At 50.4% G+C, this 21,050-nt stretch overlaps 1 protein-coding gene across 1 annotated transcript; it reads right to left on the bottom strand.

The window, feature by feature from the left end:
• Positions 1-5,552: 5,552 nt before the first annotated feature.
• On the bottom strand, positions 5,553-8,504 carry LOC125514616 (auxin efflux carrier component 1a). The gene is made up of 6 exons (XM_048679951.2): positions 7,181-8,504; positions 6,801-7,071; positions 6,618-6,703; positions 6,343-6,500; positions 6,071-6,147; positions 5,553-5,991 (listed from the first exon to the last, which is right to left on the bottom strand). The coding sequence occupies exons 1-6, from the start codon at positions 8,487-8,489 to the stop codon at positions 5,925-5,927; spliced, it is 1,968 nt and encodes a 655-aa protein (XP_048535908.2). The 5' UTR covers positions 8,490-8,504; the 3' UTR covers positions 5,553-5,924.
• Positions 8,505-21,050: the final 12,546 nt, after the last annotated feature.

Genomic DNA, 21,050 nt, shown 5'->3' with positions numbered 1-21,050 from the left:
CTGATGTGTGCGGTCCAATGAGTGTTGAGGCTCGCGGTGGCTATCGTTATGTTCTCACGCTCACTGATGATTTAAGTAGATATGGGTATATCTACTTAATGAAACACAAGTCCGAAACCTTTGAAAAGTTCAAGGAATTTCAGAGTGAGGTTGAAAATCAACGTGACAGGAAAATCAAGTTTCTACGATCAGATCGTGGAGGAGAATACTTGAGTCACGAATTTGGCACACACTTAAGAAAATGTGGAATAGTTTCACAACTCGCGCCGCCTGGAACACCTCAGCGTAACGGTGTGTCCGAACGTCGTAATCGCACTCTATTAGATATGGTGCGATCTATGATGTCTCTTACCGATTTACCGCTATCTTTTTGGGGCTATGCTTTAGAGACTGCCGCATTCACTTTAAATAGGGCTCCGTCGAAATCCGTTGAGACGACACCGTATGAATTATGGTTTGGGAAGAAACCTAAGCTGTCGTTTCTAAAAGTTTGGGGATGCGATGCTTATGTCAAGAAACTTCATCCTGAAAAGCTCGAACCCAAGTCGGAAAAATGCGTCTTCATAGGATACCCAAAAGAAACTATTGGGTACACCTTCTACCTCAGATCCGAAGGCAAGATCTTTGTTGCCAAGAATGGGTCCTTTCTAGAGAAAGAGTTTCTCTCGAAAGAAGTAAGTGGGAGGAAAGTAGAGCTTGATGAAGTATTACCTCTTGAACCGGAAAATGGTGCAACTCAAGAAAATGTTCCTGAGGTGCCTGCACCGACTAGAGAGGAAGTTAATGATAATGATCAAGATACTTCTGATCAAGCTCCTACTGAAATTCGAAGGTCCACAAGGACACGTTCCGCACCAGAGTGGTACGGCAACCCTGTCTTGGAAATCATGTTGTTAGACAACGGTGAACCTTCGAACTATGAAGAAGCGATGGCAGGCCCGGATTCCGACAAATGGCTAGAAGCCATGAAATCCGAGATAGGATCCATGTATGAAAATGAAGTATGGACTTTGACTGACTTGCCCGTTGAACGGCGAGCCATAGAAAATAAATGGATCTTTAAGAAGAAGACAGACGCGGATGGTAATGTGACCATCTATAAAGCTCGACTTGTCGCTAAGGGTTATCGACAAGTTCAAGGGGTTGACTACGATGAGACTTTCTCACCGGTAGCGAAGCTAAAGTCCGTCCGAATCATGTTAGCAATTGCCGCATTCTACGATTATGAGATATGGCAAATGGACGTCAAAACGGCATTCCTTAATGGTTTCCTTAAGGAAGAATTGTATATGATGCATCCGGAAGGTTTTGTCGATCCTAAGAATGCTGACAAGGTGTGCAAGCTCCAACGCTCGATTTATGGGCTGGTGCAAGCATCTCGGAGTTGGAACATTCGCTTTGATGAGATGATCAAAGCGTTTGGGTTTACGCAGACTTATGGAGAAGCCTGCGTTTACAAGAAAGTGAGTGGGAGCTCTGTAGCATTTCTCATATTATATGTAGATGACATACTTTTGATGGGAAATGATATAGAACTCTTGGACAGCATAAAGGCCTACTTGAATAAGAGTTTTTCAATGAAGGACCTTGGAGAAGCTGCTTATATATTAGGCATCAAGATCTACAGAGATAGATCAAGACGCCTCATAGGTCTTTCACAAAGCACATACCTTGATAAGATATTGAAGAAGTTCAATATGGAGCAGTCTAAGAAGGGGTTCTTGCCTGTATTACAAGGTGTGAAATTGAGCTCAGCTCAATGTCCGACCACGGCAGAAGATATAGAAGAGATGAGTGTCATCCCCTATGCCTCGGCCATAGGGTCTATTATGTATGCCATGCTGTGTACCAGACCTGATGTAAACCTTGCCGTAAGTTTGGTAGGAAGGTACCAAAGTAATCCCGGCAAGGAACACTAGACAGCGGTCAAGAATATCCTGAAGTACCTGAAAAGGACTAAGGAAATGTTTCTCGTTTATGGAGGTGACGAAGAGCTCGTCGTAAAAGGTTACGTCGACGCTAGCTTCGACACAGATCTGGATGACTCTAAGTCACAAACCGGATACGTGTATATTTTGAATGGTGGGGCAGTAAGCTGGTGCAGTTGCAAGCAGAGCGTCGTGGCGGGATCTACATGTGAAGCGGAGTACATGGCAGCCTCGGAGGCAGCACATGAAGCAATTTGGGTGAAGGAGTTCATCACCGTCCTAGGAGTCATACCCAATGCGTCGGGGCCGATCAAACTCTTCTGTGACAACACTGGAGCTATTGCACTTGCCAAGGAGCCCAGGTTTCACAAGAAGACAAGGCACATCAAGCATCGCTTCAACTCCATTCATGAAAATGTTCAAGATGGAGACATAGATATTTGTAAAGTACATACGGACCTGAATGTAGCAGATCCGTTGACTAAACCTCTCCCTAGAGCAAAACATGATCAACACCAGAATTCCATGGGTGTTCGATTCATCACAATGTAACTAGATTATTGACTCTAGTGCAAGTGGGAGACTGTTGGAAATATGCCCTAGAGGCAATAATAAAAGCATTATTATTATATTTCCTTATTCATGATAATTGTCTTTATTCATGCTATAATTGTGTTATCCGGAAATCGTAATACATGTGTGAATAACAGATACCAACATGTCCCTAGTAAGCCTCTAGTTGACTAGCTCGTTGATCAACAGATAGTCATGGTTTCCTGACTATGGACATTGGATGTCATTGATAACGAGATCACATCATTAGGAGAATGATGTGATGGACAAGACCCAATCCTAAACACAGCACAAGATCGTATAGTTCGTTTGCTAGAGTTTTTCCAATGTCAAGTATCTTTTCCTTAGACCATGAGATCGTGTAACTCCCGGATACCGTAGGAGTGCTTTGGGTATACCAAACGTCACAACGTAACTGGGTGACTATAAAGGTAGACTACGGGTATCTCCGAAAGTGTCTGTTGGGTTGACATGGATCAAGACTGGGATTTGTCACTCCGTATGACGGAGAGGTATCACTGGGCCCACTCGGTAATGCATCATCATATTGAGCTCAAAGTGACCAAGTGTCTGGTCACGGGATCATGCATTACGGTACGAGTAAAGTGACTTGCCGGTAACGAGATTGAACGAGGTATTGGGATAGCGACGATCGAATCTCGGGCAAGTAACATATCGATTGACAAAGGGAATTGCATACGGGGTTGATTGAATCCTCGACATCGTGGTTCATCCGATGAGATCATCGTGGAGCATGTGGGAGCCAACATGGGTATCCAGATCCCGCTGTTGGTTATTGACCGGAGAGTCGTCTCGGTCATGTCTGCTTGTCTCCCGAACCCGTAGGGTCTACACACTTAAGGTTCGGTGACGCTAGGGTTGTGAAGATATGTATACGCAGTAACCCGAATGTTGTTCGGAGTCCCGGATGAGATCCCGGACGTCACGAGGAGTTCCGGAATGGTCCGGAGGTAAAGAATTATATATAGGAAGTGCTGTTTCGGCCATCGGGACAAGTTTCGGGATCACCGGTATTGTACCGGGACCACCGGAAGGGTCGTGGTCCCGGGGGTCCACCGGGTGGGGCCACCTATCCCGGGGGGCCCCATGGGCTGAAGTGGGAGGGAACCCAGCCCAAAGTGGGCTGGGGCGCCACTCCCCTAGGGCCCATGCGGCTAGGGTAGAGGGGAAACCCTAAAGGGGGCGCCCCTTGCTTGGGGGGCAAGCCCCCCACCCTTGGCCGCCGCCCCCCCCCCCCCTTAGGAGATTCCATCTCCTAGGGCCGGCGCCCCCCCTAGCACCCCTATATATAGTGGGGGAGAGGAGGGACTTCATACACCAGCCCCTGGCGCCTCCCTCTCTCTCCCCGTTACATCTCTCTCTCGTAGTATAGGCGAAGCCCTGCTACTGTGACGCCCTGCATCCACCACCACGCCGTCGTGCTGCTGGATCTTCATCAACCTCTCCTTCCCCTTGCTGGATCAAGAAGGAGGAGACGTCTCCCGTCCCGTACGTGTGTTGAACGCGGAGGTGCCGTCCGTTCGGCGCTTGGTCATCGGTGATTTGGATCACGTCGTGTTCGACTACATCATCACCGTTCTTTGAACGTTTCCGCACGCGATCTACAAAGGTATGTAGATGCATCCGATGACTCGTTGCTAGATGAACTCCTAGATGGATCTTGGTGAAACGAGTAGGAAAATTTTTGTTTTCTGCAACGTTCTCCAACATTGCACTGTCATACTAGAGGTCGTGGCGTCTCAAGATCTCTGGATCTGTCACTCTTTCTTTGGCATAGCTGGATCACACAATGATATCAACGTGCTTCAGCGCTCGCCGGTGTTTGCTAGGCTTGCCGAAGGCAACAGCCCACCGGTGAACTTTACTGTCAACGGCCACAACTATGACAAAGGGTACTATCTGGGTGACGGTATCTATCCTCAGTTGACCACTATTGTCAAGACAATACCCAACCCTGTCGGAGAGAAAAGGAAAAGATTTTCCCAAGAGCAAGAGAGTGCTAGAAAGGATGTCGAGCGTGCCTTTGGTGTTTTGCAATCTCGATGGGGCATTGTTCGGTATCCTGCTAATACTTGGAGCACGCAGAAACTGTGGGAGGTGATGACTGCTTGTGTGATCATGCACAATATGATCGTAGAAGAGGAGCGCCCGGAACGTCTGTACGATCAAGGCTTTCAGTTTCAGGGTGAGAATGTTGTGCCTGAGCATGGAGTAGCGGCAACATTTGAGCAGTTCACTCAATTTTATGAAGACATGCATGATTGGGAAACTCACGTGCAACTGTAAAATGATTTAGTTGAGCATATGTGGGCTCATGTTGGCAATCAATAGATGTATTTTTTTATTCGATTGCAAAACTACGTGAAACATTTTTATTTGTTTTTGACTTGTAAAACTATACTATTTATTTGGGCGGCCAGACTATTTGGCTTGTTAAAAACATTTTCATTTAACAATATGTTGAATGCAAATCAATGTAAAATTTGACGGCCAGCCGGCCACACCGGCAGTCGACGTGTTGGACGTGCTATCGACCCATATCAAAAACAGGGCGGACGCCGGGCGGGCGGCCGACCCAAACGGACAAAAAAAGATGAAATCGCCGTCCGTTTATGTCGCCCGTTGGAGTTGCTCTTATAGCTGCTTACTTCCATTGGAGGAAAGGCTTCTTCATTACAAATGGAACCGGTACCTGTTTTCACGGTGGCGTCTCCACGCATGCAACTAAGTCGTCCGGACACTAATTGGCCGCACACAACTGTAGCCGGCAGCACGTCATATCAAATCAGCCAGGGGTCACTGATTTGAATGGCCGGCGTCGCCCATGCGTTCCTGTGGCCTCAACTTAATCAAGCACAGCCATGCCAGCTGCTCATCACTGTTACTATAACGATTTGGCGCTGTGCGTGCACACTTGTAAGAAATCAAAAGCTCTTCATCAGCACGACAGTGGGATGAATTCCATCGCAATCATCCGAGCAATGAAGCCGGAGGGAGCATCTTTCATCTCAGGTCAGGAACGCCAAGAAATGAAATCAATGAACAACACAATCAAGGTCAGTTACTATCAGAACGGCATCCATTTTACAGGGGTCAGGCACCAAAACTCGCAAACCGCTTTCACAACCCAGCCATTCCGCGACCTGAACCCGACCCCTGCCCCCCGCCCAAGCTTCTCTGTACTTGCACTTTCTTCTTCCCGTGCCCTTCTGAGTGTCGTTGATCAACTCTCGCCATTGTCCTACCTAGCTAGGAGCGCCGCCATTATCCTGCTGCTCTAGAGAGAGAGAGGGGAAGAAAAATGAAGAGCCCCCCTCGTGCTCCAAGCACGCGTCCTCCTCCTCCTCTGCCGCTCCTGAGCCTGCGGTAGCGAAGCGACGGATCTTTACATGCGGCGCCCGCTCACAGGCCGAGCAGGATGTAGTAGACGAGCGTGATGGGCAGGGCGATGAGCATGCCGAATATGACCCTGCAAAGCCAAGCGGGAAGGAAATGGTGAGCATCTTGCCGGACCGGAGCGTCTTGTCGGCGAGAATGGCGGTACTTACGCCGTGCTGAGGATGTCGGGGTGCACGCTGTACTCCTTGGCGAAGACGAAGGGGACAATGCCCTGCGGCAGCGCGGCCTGTCGTGCGGCCGGAGCCGGAGAGGAAAAGGTTAGAGGAAAAGTGGGGGCTTTTGGTGGCGCGAAAGCAGGAGCACGAGGGGGCCGGGGAAAAGAAGGGACACGGGCACGCCAGGGCTTTCCGCTCCTTGTTTATCCCCTGCTTTTCATTTCACCCCATCGACTCGACTGGATCGTTGAAACCAAAGCGAGTACCTGGACGATGGCGACGTGCAGGAGCGTGCCGCGGAGGCCCACGGCGAAGGAGGCGGCGGTCATGACGGCCGGCCCGGCGAGGAACCGCACCGCCATGGCGTACGTCGCCACCTTGTTCCCGCACGCGATGATCCGCGGCTGCAGCGCCATGAACAGACCTGCACGTTCGCCACACACCGGATCAGGTCAGCGAGAAGAACCCAGCCGCCCACTGTTGCATAGGACGAAATGGTGGCAGCAGCAGCAGCAGCAGGAAGGAAGCATGGAATACCGACCGAGGCTGAACATGGCCATTCCTAGCCCCGCATCCGACAGGATGGAGATGGATCCCAGGACGATTGCCGGCATCGTGAAGTTCCACCTGCAGCGGCGGCAACGAGACAAGCGCGTCAGAATCGCGATTAATGCCGATCACTCCTTTGCCGGATTGGTTGGCGAGGGGCCGCGTACGGACGGACCTGAAGCAGACGAGCGACCAGATGAGGCCGATGAGGCTGGAGTAGGTGTTGGGGTTGCGGATGAGCTTGCGCCACACCATGATCAGGATCAGCCGCGTCATCACGCTCGTCGGCGGCATCGCCGTCGGCCCCGCGCCCATCGCATTGTTCGGGTCCGCCGTCATGGCCTTCTCGTCGCCGGCCTCCGCGTCCCGGTCCAGCGCGCCCCTGTTCCCGAAGCTGAAGTCGTCTCGCTCCACGTTGTAGTCATCCCTCTCCTTGGCTCCGTCCACTGCAATGGTGGTGGCAATAAAGAAAGCAAGAATTGCGCGGACAAATTAGCCCACGAAAGCAGCAGCAAATCGAGCGTGTGCGCGGTGACTGGTGAGAGGGATTGCTACTTTTGCGGGGGGACTTGGCGGCCGCCGCGTCGTTGTAGTCCGGCGCGCCGCCGCCGAAGACGTCCGACACCGGCGACGCGCTGGAGCTCCAGACGAACATGTGGAGGTCCTCGCCCTTGGCCTGCCCGTTGGCGGCCGGCTTCTTGGGCCCCTTGGGCGCCGCGGCCACGGCCGGGTTGGGCGCCGGGTAGTGCCCCGCCCCGGGCGCCGGGTGCTTGGGCTTGGGCGCGTCCTCCTCGTAGTTGGACGGGCGCGGCGTGGCGCCGGTGCGGATGCCGTACGCGTCGGCGGCGCCGAAGTTGGAGCTGCGGCCGACCATGGAGTAGAAGTCGGTGTGGTTGAAGCTGGAGCCCCTGGGCGTGGGGTTCCGCGACGACTGCAGCGAGTAGATCTCGGCGTTGGTGAGGTTGCTGGGGCGCGGCGTGGTGCTGGAGAAGCCCATGGAGCGCCTGGAGTAGATGTCGGAGCGGGAGGCGCTGGAGCGGCGGACGGTGACGTGAATCTTGCCGTCCTCCTTGACCTCAGCCTCCGTCTCGATGGCGTTACTCCGGCCGTCGAGCGAGACGACGTCCGGGTCGACGACGATGGAGGCGATGGCGCCGGCGGTGTCGGGGAACTGCTCGGTGATGAGCATGCGGGCGCCGCGGTACTCGAACATGAAGAGCATGAGGGTGTACCAGATGATGCACTGGAGGACGACGATCTGCACCATGAGGCTGCCGGAGAAGTCGCCGTACATGCCCTTGAGCAGCGGGATGCCCATGACGAGCGTGTTGGGGAGCGTGGAGAGGGAGAAGAGGGTGATGGTCCACTCGAGGCTGCCGCGGCGGGAGAGGTGGCTCCAGGCGGTGAGCATGGCGAGCATCATGAGCTTCTGCAGCGTGTCGGCGGCGATGAAGCGCAGGTTCATGGTGTAGGGGTTGTTGGTGGAGATGAAGTGGAAGGAGAGGAGCGGCACGGCGAAGAGCGCGACGAAGCGGTTGATCCCGGAGCACTGGTCCGGCGTGAAGATGCCCCACCACTTGACGGAGCCGTAGGCGAGGATCATGGCCACGTACAGCGGCACCACCGCCGTCATCACGTGGTAGAAGTCCGTGCCCGTGATCATCTTGCCCGACCTCCTCTGCTTCTTCCTCTCGCGCTCCGGCTCTCGGCCTCGGCTCACTCTGCGGGCGAGCTGGTGAGGGTGTGTGGTGGAGTGGGGGAGTGCGTGGGGGAGAGGTTTATTTAGGCGAGAGGGCAGCGCGGCCCAAGCTTTGTTTGGACCATCCCTTGTTCCCTTGCTTTTATCCGACGCCCTCCCCTGCATCGTGGCTCGGAGGAGGAGGCTGCGACTGCGATGCGGGCGAGTTGGTGAGGAGCAGATGCAGTGCATGCGCCGGGCGATTGTTTATGGCGTATGGGGACAGGTACGCCACACATACGCGTACATCTACTTACGCCCGGCACGGGTACCGTTCCACATCCGTACTAAATGGCCCTTCTGGAAACTAAATCCTCTTCTTCTTTTTTTGAGACCAGATTTTGAAATACAGTCTTGCTACGTCTGAGTCGACTGCCGAGACTTCGTTGTATCGCAGTCGGTAGTGTCTTCCATTGATTTTGCATGGAGATTCATGTATTTTTTTTGTTTTTTTTTCTTCTTACATACTACTTCCTTCATTTTTGTATACAAGGCAACAAACCCATATTACAGGTACCAAGACAAAAGTAAATGTGTGCTTAAGACAATATTGCAAGCTAGCTTGTCTCCTTGTTTGTCGTATTAATTAATGCATATTTTTCTGTCCTACCTACAACAAGTCAATGCTCTCACTTGTTTTAGTTAATTAATGAGGCGCGTGCAAACCAAACTTCTCTCACATACATGCATGCAAAGATAATTAATGTCTTTTCTACTAGTACGAGGCAAACATCATCATTTTTGTCTCGATTGATGTTTGTGGCCTTGTATAGTCGCAAATTGTAATTTTGATTGTGGTATTGTATATAAAAATGGAGGGAGTATATCATTTGACTTAAACTTTGTTAGGTCTTAGTCGACTGAGACCTAACCACATCCGAATAAATTTTTTGATGGATGGATTAAGTTTACAAAATGGTCATTTAGTAAAAAAATAAGTAAATAAGATACAAGGGTCCCGGCATGGCTCGGATGGATCAAGGGACAGACAAATGGTTCCTGGTTGTGGTCGGCCGATCCGCTTCATCGCGTGCGATGCACCTCACGACATGGTTTCCACACCAGTATCAGTAACGTCTTAATCCACACAATGAACGCGAACCAATTTATGATTGGATGGTTAGAGGAATTGTGGTATCCCTAGTCCACCAGGGTTCAAATCCCGGTGCTCGCATTTATTTCAGGATTTTCGGCGATGCGCATTCAGTGGGACGAGATGTTCTCATCGACGACGAGGTGCCTACGGTGACTTCGTAAATTTTAAGAAAAAGGTGTATGTGTGTGCGTTCATAGGGATGAGTGCATGCGTGTGTATATGAGCGCTTGTGTCTGTACTGATGTTAAAAAAAGACACTTTTCATTTACTGTGGTGGAGAAACATGAGCCGTCGATCCACAATCCCAACCGAAGCGACGGCGAGACGGTTTTTGCCCCTACGATCGGGGAACTCCCGCGCGCCGTTCGTACGTCGTGAGGCGAAAGAAATGGACTCGCCCGGGCCGTATGGGGAAAGAAGGGAGGCCGTGACTGACGTGTCCGCTCCCCGTCCTTCGCTTTCCGCCAAATCCCGAGCCATCCATCCATCCGTCCGTCCATAACGGAATCGGGAAAAGGCACGCCCAAAATTGCCACAAATGAGGTGAAACCAGGCAGAAAGAGAATCTGCTAGGCTGCGCGCGTAGCGGTGAATATTCCTCCTCATACGGCAAGGGTCAGATCAGATCAGAGCCGCAGCAATCTATCCGGCGCCGTATCTTTCGCTGTCTCTGCGTTGGATTTGATGTGGCGCCGGTCAAGGAGTGCTCCGGCGGCAAGCCAGAAGCCACCCGTGAAGAATGTGCGGTAAAAAATAAGATAGCCGCGAAATAAATGCTCTTTTTTTCTTGCGAGTTAAAGAATGTTCTTTTTGAGCATCAATACAGACACAAACGCTCATATACATGCGCATACACTCACCCCTATGAACTCACACACGCACACCCTACCCCTATGAGCATCTCTGAGAGACTGAGCCGGCATATCATCTTGAGATTTACGAAATCACCGTAGGCGCCTCGTCGTTGACGGGAACGTCTCCTCCCACTGAAAGTGCATCGCCGAAAATCCTGAAATAAATCCAGGAATAATGCGAGCACCAGGATTTAAACCCTGATGGGTTGGGGATACCATTGTCCATTTAACCAACTCAACCACAGGTTGATTCGCAGTTAAAGAATGTTCGGAACGTCTTTGTGTGCGAACAAAAGCTGACCTCGACCTGGAAGTACTACACGTTTTTTTTTTCATTTCTTGTTGGACTTGGCCGGACGGCGACCGAAGTAGTGGAAGTAAACCACGGGAGGAAAAACAGAGGTCCAAACCGACAAGCTCGCCACGAACTGCTTCGATTTTTATCGTCGGAATCCGCGCTTCGGGAACCGAGCAGGGCTGTATTTTAACAGCGCCTGGCGGATCATTTTTCTGCCCACTCGCTGTGCGTCCGCTGGCTTGGCCGCAGGTTTGCTTCGCAGGTTTGCTCCGCCTGCATGTTCCCGCTTAACACCCCTCCAACAGAGAGACTCGGCCCAACTTCAACGCACGATTTTAAAGGGACGTCCGTTTGTTTTATATTTTATCCGTTTGGGTCGAGCAATGGAGCGGCATCCAACCATTTTCCTTGATGCACATATCGACTCTATCTTGTTCGACTGCAGGTAATTTTTTGCAAATAACAAAGCAACAAGGACGTAGCTCACACCAACGGTCATAGTTCATACCGGCAACAAAGTCAGCGGCCGGCAAACATATGCCAGCCTACAGATGGTCGAGCCTCAAAGTTTTAAGCCAACAACAAAGCCAGCAACCGGCACACTAGTCAGCCTTCAAAAAGAACGTCTGTAGTCCGCGGCTGAGGCCTCCCTAGTTCAGGCCGTCTTGGTCGAACATCTCCTTTCCCGGTTCGCGAACCAAGTCTTTCTCTTCAGGGACATGTTGGTCAAGTCGACTCTCATGATTGCTAGCGCCACCTCTTTTGCTTTCGTGACGGCATTGATGGCCTCGATCACGAGCTTCTTCGATTGGGTTGCCTCCTCCATGTCGAGTTTCCTCCTCTTGGCAGCCTCCTCCATGTCAAGTGTAACACGCCGGATGTAACTTTCCCAATTTGTACTCCAACTCTTGCCGTTTCCGGCGTTAAGTTATTTTATTTCCTCGGGTTCGGGTTTTTGCCTCCGTATGTTGTTATCGTTGTCATGCATCTCATATCATGTCATCATGTGCATTGCATTTGCATACGTGTTCATCTCATGCATTCGAGCATTTTCCTTGTTGTCCGTTTTGCATTCCGGCGCTTCGTTCTCCTCCGGTGGTCATTTCTAGCTTTCTTTCGTGTGTGGGGATTAAACATTTCCGGATTGGACCGAGACTTGCCAAGCGGCCTTGGTTTACTACCGGTAGACCGCCTGTCAAGTTTCGTACCATTTGGACTTCGTTTGATACTCCAATGGTTAACCGAGGGACCGAAAAGGCCTCGTGTGTGTCGCAGCCCAACACCCCTCCATTTTGGCCCAAAACCCACCAAACTCTGCTCCATGTCCTAGAGCGTTCGATCACGATCGCGTGGCCGAAAACCGCACCTCATTTGGACTCTCCTAGCTCCCCCTATGCCTATATATACACCCCCCATTCCAAATTCGCGGTTCCTCTCCCCCCTAACCCTAAAAATTCCCAGATCCGCCGCTTCGGACGTGTCCGGGCGGAGCCGGACAACGTCCGCCGCCACCACCGCCCAACCGGGACGCGCCACGTGGCGCCCGGCGCCCGCCGCCGCCGTGGCCCGCAGGGGCCCGAGGCCGGCCCTCCCGTGCCGCCTCCCTCCTCCAGCCCGGCGCCACCCCTCCGCCGCGCCGCCGCAGCTCGCCGTCGTCGGCCGAGCCCGCCGCGCCGCCCCAGGCCGAGCCGGCCGCGCCGCCCGCCGCCGCCTCCCGGCCCCGCCGCCGGCGACCACCCCGGCCGCCTCCTCCACGCCAGCCCGCCGGCAAGCGCCGGATCCGCCGGTGAACAGTGCGCGAGATCCGATCCGGTTCGCAGCTACAGTAACCCTAGATCTAGGTCATTTTTTTCCTAAGTCTTGAAATCTGCAGATCCAAGTGCCTCTGTTCGGGGCCCCGTAACTTTGCATCCGTAGCTCCGATTTGGGCATATAGCATATCAAAATGTTCATCTCAGAGAGTACATCATTTCATTCTATTGCATCATTTTCATTTGAGCTCATCTTGATGCCCGAAATGCTATTAGAAGAGGGCTACTTGAGTTAGTTGTCAGATCTGTTACTCCGTTTAGCACTTTTGTCATTTTTGCCATGATTACTGTGTGCATGCTATGCCCGTGAGTTCTTCATATGTTTTGTTCAGGGTTTTGTCATATATCCAGAGGTGCAACCCATGTATTTTTAGGATGTGTGTGGTGACTTATGCAAGCTTGCAAAGTGGTGCACTTGCTAATTCTGTTTTCAGGGACTTAGTGATTTCACTAAGTCCTGGGATTGTTTAGTTCATGATGGCATATGTTCTTGTTGTTTCCTAGTGATCCGTGCCTCTTTTGAGGATGATCAATAAGGGAGTTTTGTTAATATTGTAGTGCTCTATCAATCCGTGTCTTTATTTGCAATTATGGAGCACCCTAGCTTGAGTCAATTGAGCTCTACTTTTGCTTCGTTATGAATTTGGGCAGATCGTCAACTTGTTTGCGATTTTGCCGATGTTATTGTAGTTGATCCGTGCATGCTATGCCATTGTTCTTGCCATTTCTAGCTTGTATTTTGTGCCTTCTTTATGGGTGTATGATTGTCTTGCCATGACTTGCACCGTGGTGAGTGCATCGAGCTCGTAAACATGCCTTCGTAAGTTATGTTTCAGCATGTCCCAGTTTTCACTAAGTCTGAAAACTGATTATGTTTTTGCTATGTTCGTGTGCTTGTTAGTATATTTTGTGATCCCTTTTGGCTCAAGGTCACTAAGGGACTTTTGTTAAGCTTGTTGAGTAGCTCCATGCCATGTCTTTCTTTGTCATGTTCAGGTCCTGTAGCATGTTGTTTTGTTGCTCCGAAGAGGGCTATATGATCTGAAATTCCAGACAAGTGTTAATTTCACTAAGTCTGAGATCTGTTTTACCATTTGCGTTTTTGACATGCTTGTTTGAACCTCCTAATGGATGAATTGGCCGTAGATCAGTGCTAGACTTTTGTTAAGCATCTTGTGTGCATCCCTGCCATATATTTTGTTGTCATGTTTGGTGGCTGTAGCATGTTCATTTCATTGCATTTAGATGCCTACTTGCTGTAAATCGCAGACCGGTGTCATTTTTGAATCGCTTGCCATTTCCAAACCGTAACTCCGATCCGGCGTTCTTTATATCGTTTTCAAGCGATTTCATCTCATCTTTCCAGTGGCACCCTTGGTATTCCAAGTTGAGGCCAGGTTCATGCATTTTCCTGTCATATCTTGCATTTTGCATCCCGCATCGCATCTCGCATAGCATATCATTTTTGCATCATGTTGTTTGAGTTTGCACGTGGTTGATTGTATCCTTATTGCTTGTTTGTCTTGTTTGGGTAGAGCCGGGAGACGAGTTCGCTAATGAGGAGCCCGTTGAGTTTGCTTTTGAGGATCCAGTCAACTCTGACAACTGTGCAGGCAAGATGATCATACCCTCGAAATCACTACTATCTTTGCTATGCTAGTTTGCTCGCTCTTTTGCTATGCCATTGCTATGATGCCTACCACTTGCTTGCAAGCCTCCCAAATTGCTATGTCAAGCCTCTAAACCACCATTGTCCTAGCAAACCATTGATTGGCTATGTTACTGCTTTGCTCAGCCCCTCTTATAGCGTTGCTAGTTGCAGGTGAAGATTGGAGGCCGTTCCTTGTTGGAACATTTATTTACTTGTTGGGATATCATTATATTGCCATGTTATCTTAATGCATCTATATACTTGGTAAAGGGTGGAAGGCTCGGCCTCTCGCCTAGTGTTTTGTTCCACTCTTGCCGCCCTAGTTTCCGTCATATCGGTGTTATGTTCCCGGATTTTTGCGTTCCTTACGCGGTTGGGTTATAATGGGAACCACTTGATAGTTCGCCTTGATTAAAGCTTTTCCAGCAATGCCCAACATTGGTCTTACCATTTGCCACCTAGCCTTTTCTTTCCCTTGGGTTCTGCAGACTCAAGGGTCATATTGTTTTACCCCCCCCCCCCCCGGTCCAGTGCTCCTCTGAGTGTTGGTCCAACCGAGCGATGTCCGGGGCTACCAGGGGCAACTCTGGGCTGGCCTACCCGACGTCTGGCTCATCTGAGTGTGCCCTGAGAAAGAGATATGTGCAGCTCCTATCGGGATTTGTCGGCACATTCGGGCGGTGTTGCTGGTCTTGTTTTAACCTGTCGAAGTGTCTTGAATTACCGAGATACCGAGTCTGATCGGAACGTCTTGGGAGGAGGTCTATTCCTTCGTTGACCGTGAGAGCTTGTCATGGGCTAAGTTGGGACTCCCCTGCAGGGTTTGAACTTTCGAAAGCCGTGCCCGCGGTTATGGGCAGATGGGAATTTGTTAATGTCCGGTTGTAGATGACTTGAACCTTAATTAATTAAAATGAATCAACTGAGTGTGTTACCGTGATGGCCTCTTCTCGGCGGGGTCCGGGAAGTGGACACGGTGTTGGAGTAATGTTTGCACAGGTTGCTCTCTAGTTTCTCGCCCGCGCTTTGCCTCCTCTTCTCGCTCTCCTTTGCGAATAAGTTAGCCACCATACTTGCTAGTCGCTTGCTGCAGCTCCACTCATATTTTACCTTGCCTTACCAATAAGCTTAAATAGTCTTGATTGCGAGGGTGCGAGATTGCTGAGTCCCTGTGGCCCACAAATTACTATTACACCAGATGCAGGGCCTGATGATTCTGCTCCAGGAGACGCGTGTGAGCTCAAGTGGGAGTTCGACGAAGACTCTCAACGATACTATGTTTCCTTTCCTGATGATCAGTAGTGGTGCCCAGTTGGGGGTGATTGGGACCGTGTCGCATGTTGGGTTCTCTTTTATTTTGGCGCCGTAGTCGGGCCATGAGTGTTTGGATGATGTAATGTTATTTATGTACTTGATTGACGTGGCGAGTGTAAGCCAACTATGTTATCTTCCCTTTTATTATTACATTACATGGGATGTTTGTGAAGATTGCCTAACTTGCGACATATGCCTTCAATGCGATTATGCCTCTAAGTTGTGCCTCGACACGTGGGAGCTATAGTCGCATCGAGGGTGTTACATCAAGCTTCTTTGTTTGGAGGTCCAAGTATATCGTCATTTGCTCCTCCTTTCCTTGCTTCTCCTCTCATCCCTCACTTCCTTTTGAGTCATCAAGCCCAGCAAAGTTGCTTGCAAGGCGATGGATGCCGCTTCACGTTTCTCGTCGACCTTTGAGTTGGTCTTGTCCCTCGGCCTCTTGAGAAAATCTCCATTCTCAGCCACGCCCCCCCTTCCCCTCTTCTTTAGAGCGACATATTGATATTTGAACTGGAGACAATCTTTGATGAGCAACCAACAAATGGGTGAGAGTGAAAAGGCTTGTTCTTTTGCCGGGTTTTGAAGGCTTCCAAAGATTGGAATGCCTACAGAATCAAAGAGAAGGCCACAGATGTAATAGTACACGAGATACAACAAAACATAAACATGGCATAGCAATGAAAATAGGAGAGGTTATGCCAAGTCACCCATGCCTAGGCCACTCATGGGACGGGCTTCGATGCTCTCAAGCGCGACACAATACTTGGTGCATACTTGTTGAATGAACCCCCATCTCTTGTGGACTTAGTTGATGCCTCGTATGCTAGCAATCTTGTAGGGCGCAAACTTCCTTCGCTCATGAAATGTTTTATGAACTCTCATCCAAGAGACAGATCATTTTTGCTTTGTATTGGGATCTTGGCTATCTCCATCCAACTCTCACAAATCAAAGTGTCCGCTTCTTTGTTGTATGATTCCGTGCGAATGCTTTGCTTCTTCCTTTGCACCTCGACTCTTCGGGTGAGCTCATCTATAAACAATGGATCCTCCGCAATGTCGACCTCTTCTTCCTCATCTTCGCAAATACACGTCATAATCTTCATGCCATGAGTTGCCATGGTCGTCGCCTCTTCTTCTCAATGGGCACCGAAGCTATCGGCACCATATTGGTCGTGGTCGCCTTGGAGAAGCCATCTGGGTCTATCTTAGGGTAGCAAGCGACACCGGTATCTATCTTCGTGTGCCAGGTGACCCCATTTTATCTATCTTAGAGCATCTACAAATGGGCACCCCAAACCCCCTCAAACGCCCGGGCGGAAAGGCCGGTCAGTGACTCGATAAAAAAAATACCGACCCGGACGGACGCCTCTAACCCCCGCGACGACCAGTTTTTTCCCGGCAAACCTGCACCACCCCCAAACACCTAAGAGCATCTATGTCCGGACTTGGCAAATCCGCCCCTTGGGACCGGCGGGCGCGTCCACAAACAGTGACGGGCGGCCCCTCATTTGGGCTGCCACACATCCACACGCCTCAAATGCGGATCCTCAAATCCACGCAATTCATGCATGTCGATCATACGATACAAATCATCACAATTCAATAGTCGAAACAAAAACGACAAAGCAAAACAAATCATAGTTCAACAGTCTGGACATGCCAAAATGAAATCAAAGTCCGAGCATGATGGGTCACTCGTTGGATGGCCGGATCACTCATCGGACGCCATCCATGTTGCTTGCTCTACGGCCATCCTAGCCTCCTAGTCCACCTACATCCTTGTTGCATGCTCCATCTGCATCCTTGTTGCATGCTCTGAAAGAAATATGCCCTAGAGGCAATAATAAAGTTATTATTTATTTTCTTATATCATGATAAATGTTTATTATTCATGCTAGAATTGTATTAACCGGAAACATAATACATGTGTGAATACATAGACAAACAGAGTGTCACTAGTATGCCTCTACTTGACTACCTCGTTGATCAAAGATGGTTATGTTTCCTAACCATAGACATGAGTTGTCATTTGATTAACGGGATCACATCATTAGGAGAATGATGTGATTGACTTAACCCATTCCGTTAGCATAGCACTCGATCGTTTAGTTTGTTGCTCTACAGGTGTCTCCGAAGGTACTTGTTGGGTTGGCGTATTTCGAGATTAAGATTTGTCACTCCGATTGTCGGAGAGGTATCTCTGGGCCCTCTCGGTAATGCACATCACTTAAGCCTTGCAAGCATTGCAACTAATGAGTTAGTTGCGGGATGATGTATTACGGAACGAGTAAAGAGACTTGCCGGTAACGAGATCGAACTAGGTATTGAAATACCAACGATCGAATCTCGGGCAAGTAACATACCGATGACAAAGGGAACAACGTATGTTGTTATGCAGTTTGACCGATAAAGATCTTCGTAGAATATGTAGGAGCCAATATGAGCATCCAGGTTCCACTATTGGTTATTGACCGGAGACGTGTCTCGGTCATGTCTACATAGTTCTCGAACCCGTAGGGTCCGCACGCTTAAAGTTCGATGACGGGTATATTATGAGTTTATGTGTTTTGATGTACCGAAGGAGTTCGGAGTCCCGGATGAGATCGGGGACATGGCGAGGAGTCTCGAAATGGCCGAGACGTAAAGATCGATATATTGGACGACTATATTCGGACTTCGGAAAGGTTCCGAGTGATTTGGGTATTTTCGGGAGTACCGGGGAGTTACGGGAATTCGTATTGGGCCTTAATGGGCCATACGGGAAAGGAGAGAAAGACCTCAAAGGGTGGCTGCACCCCTCCCCATGGGCTGGTCCGAATTGGACTAGGGAGGGGGGGGCCCTTCCTTCCTTCTCCTTTTCCCTTCCCTTTCCTTCCCTCCTACTCCTACTACTTGGAAGGGCTCCTAGTTCTACTAGGAAAGGGGGAATCCTACTCCCGGTGGGAGTAGGACTCCCCTAGGGCGCGCCATAGAGAGGGCCGGCCCCTCCCCTCCTCCACTCCTTTATATACGTGGCCAAGGGGGCACCCCATAGACACAACAATTGATCTCTTGATCTCTTAGCCGTGTGCGGTGCCCCCCTACACCATAATCCACATCGATCATATCGTAGCGGTGCTTAGGCGAAGCCCTGCGTCGGTAGAACATCATCATTGTCACCACGCCGTCGTGCTGACAAAACTCTCCCTCAACACTCGGCTGGATCGGAGTTCGAGGGACGTCATTGAGTTGAACGTGTGCAGAACTCGGAGGTGCCGTGCGTTTGGTACTTGATCGGTCGAATCGTGAAGACGTACGACTACATCAACCGCGTTGTGCTAACGCTTACGCTTTCGGTCTACGAGGGTACGTGGACACACTCTCCCCTCTCGTTGCTATGCATCACCATGATCTTGCGTGTGCGTAGGAATTTTTTGAAATTACTACGTTCCCCAACATGCTCCTGCATCCTTAGCTCCTGTTTCGCTGCTGCCATAACCAACATGGCCGTCTCATACCCTCTATGCTCTTTGATCTCCTTCTTTATCCCCACAAGACACTTCTTTGCATGCTCACCCATGAGGCTTTCAATTGCCAACATTATCTTGGCATCCTCCGCGCCCCAAGTGATCTGCAGTCTTTTCTTTTCAAGCTCAATCTCTCCAAATGTCTTGGCCCTCTTGATTTCTCATTTGATCGCCATGGGGGGACAACTGCTCGTCGAGGCCTGCGTCCGCTCCCTGCGTCGACGCCTCTTCCCTCTCCCATTGCCTCCATCGCCGGCTCCTTCGGGCGATGTTCTCCGATTTGCACGACGTCGCCGAGGATGGGAGACCGACGAACAACGCAGACGTAGCCTCGGTCGCGGCGGTCGGGGACGGACTGGACAACATCTACGCCTGCGGATCGGGACCGGTGGCGAGGATGAGGAGCAAGTGTGGCTGACAGCGAGGGCTTGGACGCGGGGATTAATGGAGGGCGAAAGGTTTGATAGATTTGGTGCAATTTATGGTGGGATAGGCCTATCGGATTTGACGTGGCGGACCCCCTGCCCTATATTTGTGCTGGATATGAGGGGTGCCGGCCAGCCCAAGTGTTTGGGTCCATTTGAGGCTTCCGTTTGGGTCGGTTTTTTTTACCGAGTCGCTTACTGGACTTTCTGCCGGGGCGTTTGAGGGGGTTTGGGATGCCCAGCTGTAGATGCTCTAAGATAGATAAAATGGGGTCACCTGGCACAGGAAGATAGATACCGGTGTCGCTTGATATCCTAAGATAGACCCAAATGGCTTCTTCAGCGAGCTCCTTCTTCCTCTGGCCGTTCCTTCCTTCATAAATTCTAAATTCTAAATTCTGTGGACTTACACCCTTCCGAGTGCTTCAAGGTGGACAAGTGCTAAGCATGCCACATCGGCGAAAAAATGACATGACACAACATTTAAGAAAAGGAGAGAGCACTTTGGTGACCCAGAAAGAACCAATGCAAAGCGCGAGAACCTAGGCAAACCACTTAAATGAAACAATTTGACCAATGCACGAAAGACTTCAGGTGCTACCTCATTAAATAAAGTATGTTTAGCAACTACAAGTTAAGCACCTACATATGCATTGGAAAGTTGAGTTGCTAAGGTATTTAATGCACTTAGCACCTCACCTAAGCACCTTTGCATTGAAAGAAGTCTTAAGTAGCTACAGTGTGATGGTTAACGGTAACAAAGCAATGCTAAGAAAAACAGAGCAATGGTAAAGGCGTGCTCCTAAAATACCCACAAAAGCCGGCCAGGGTGTCCGTCAGACATTTTAGTAGATACTACTGTCTTCAAAAAACAGTAGCAGCAACGCAAGCTTTTATCCTGTTCCTTGAATGCTGGCCGCATGGGAATAACTTTGAACTAATTCCATGCGTCTGGACCACGATCGTGGCCGTACGAAGAGATGTTGGGACATACACATCTTATCAATTCCCTCCAGCACCACCATCGGCCGTAAACTGCATTATTATTTACCCAGCTAACGAGGGGGCCAGCATGGGATGCATGTAGGAGTACAAGACTGGCCAGCGATACTCTGTAAAGATGCTGGGGCATGCACATCTCATCAGTCTCCAGTGCCATTATCGGCTGTGAACTCTACTTACCCAGCTAGCTAATGCGAGGGCGAACGTGTACTAGACCGGCCGCCGATACGCTGTAAAGCGCAAAGGCATCGGCGTCCGCACGGTGCCCCCATATGAGCGCCACCATGGCCGAGCACGGGTTTAAAAATGGGTGGAAGAGAGAGAAAGGCTGCCCTGATGATAGGGCCGTTGTTTATAATTAACTAGGAGATGATGGGGAGATTAGTGGCAGTACGACGAGTGATCAGTGCTGCCGCCCCAGCTCAGATTCCGAAATGGCATGCCAAAATGTTATCTTCTTCTTCGCATGAGCGGGAAACAGGGGCTTCCGGGTAGGCTCTGGCGCGGTTGCCGTTGAGCTGATCCATGAAACGGGGGATTTTGCTGCTGAGCCGGGTGAAACCGCTCCATGATCGGCTCACGCCTGATCCGGCCCTGTTTCCCGGAAGGCAAGGAAATTGTTCTTTTTTACGCCCTGCAAGCCGTGATAAAGAAGAAGAAGGGCCCCTGGCCCTGGCCCGTGAATTCTGATGCCCTAGCTAGCTAGGGTCCTTGCTACACTGTAGTA

The sequence above is a fragment of the Triticum urartu genome, chromosome 6A (assembly GCF_056163025.1).
Source record: "Triticum urartu cultivar PI428250 chromosome 6A, HENAU_Tu73, whole genome shotgun sequence".
NCBI lineage: Eukaryota > Viridiplantae > Streptophyta > Magnoliopsida > Poales > Poaceae > Triticum > Triticum urartu.
Note: the sequence above shows the minus strand (reverse complement) of the source record. Positions and strands in the feature narration are given on the sequence as shown.

Coding starts and splice junctions, on each gene's coding strand:
- LOC125514616 (XM_048679951.2), bottom strand. CDS start 8,489: ATGCAGGGGAGGGCGTCGGATAAAAGCAAGGGAACAAGGGATGGTCCA. Junction 6,501..6,617: donor AATGGCCATGTTCAGCCTCG/GTCGGTATTCCA, acceptor GCGAACGTGCAG/GTCTGTTCATGGCGCTGCAG. Junction 6,148..6,342: donor TGCACGTCGCCATCGTCCAG/GTACTCGCTTTG, acceptor GCCGCACGACAG/GCCGCGCTGCCGCAGGGCAT.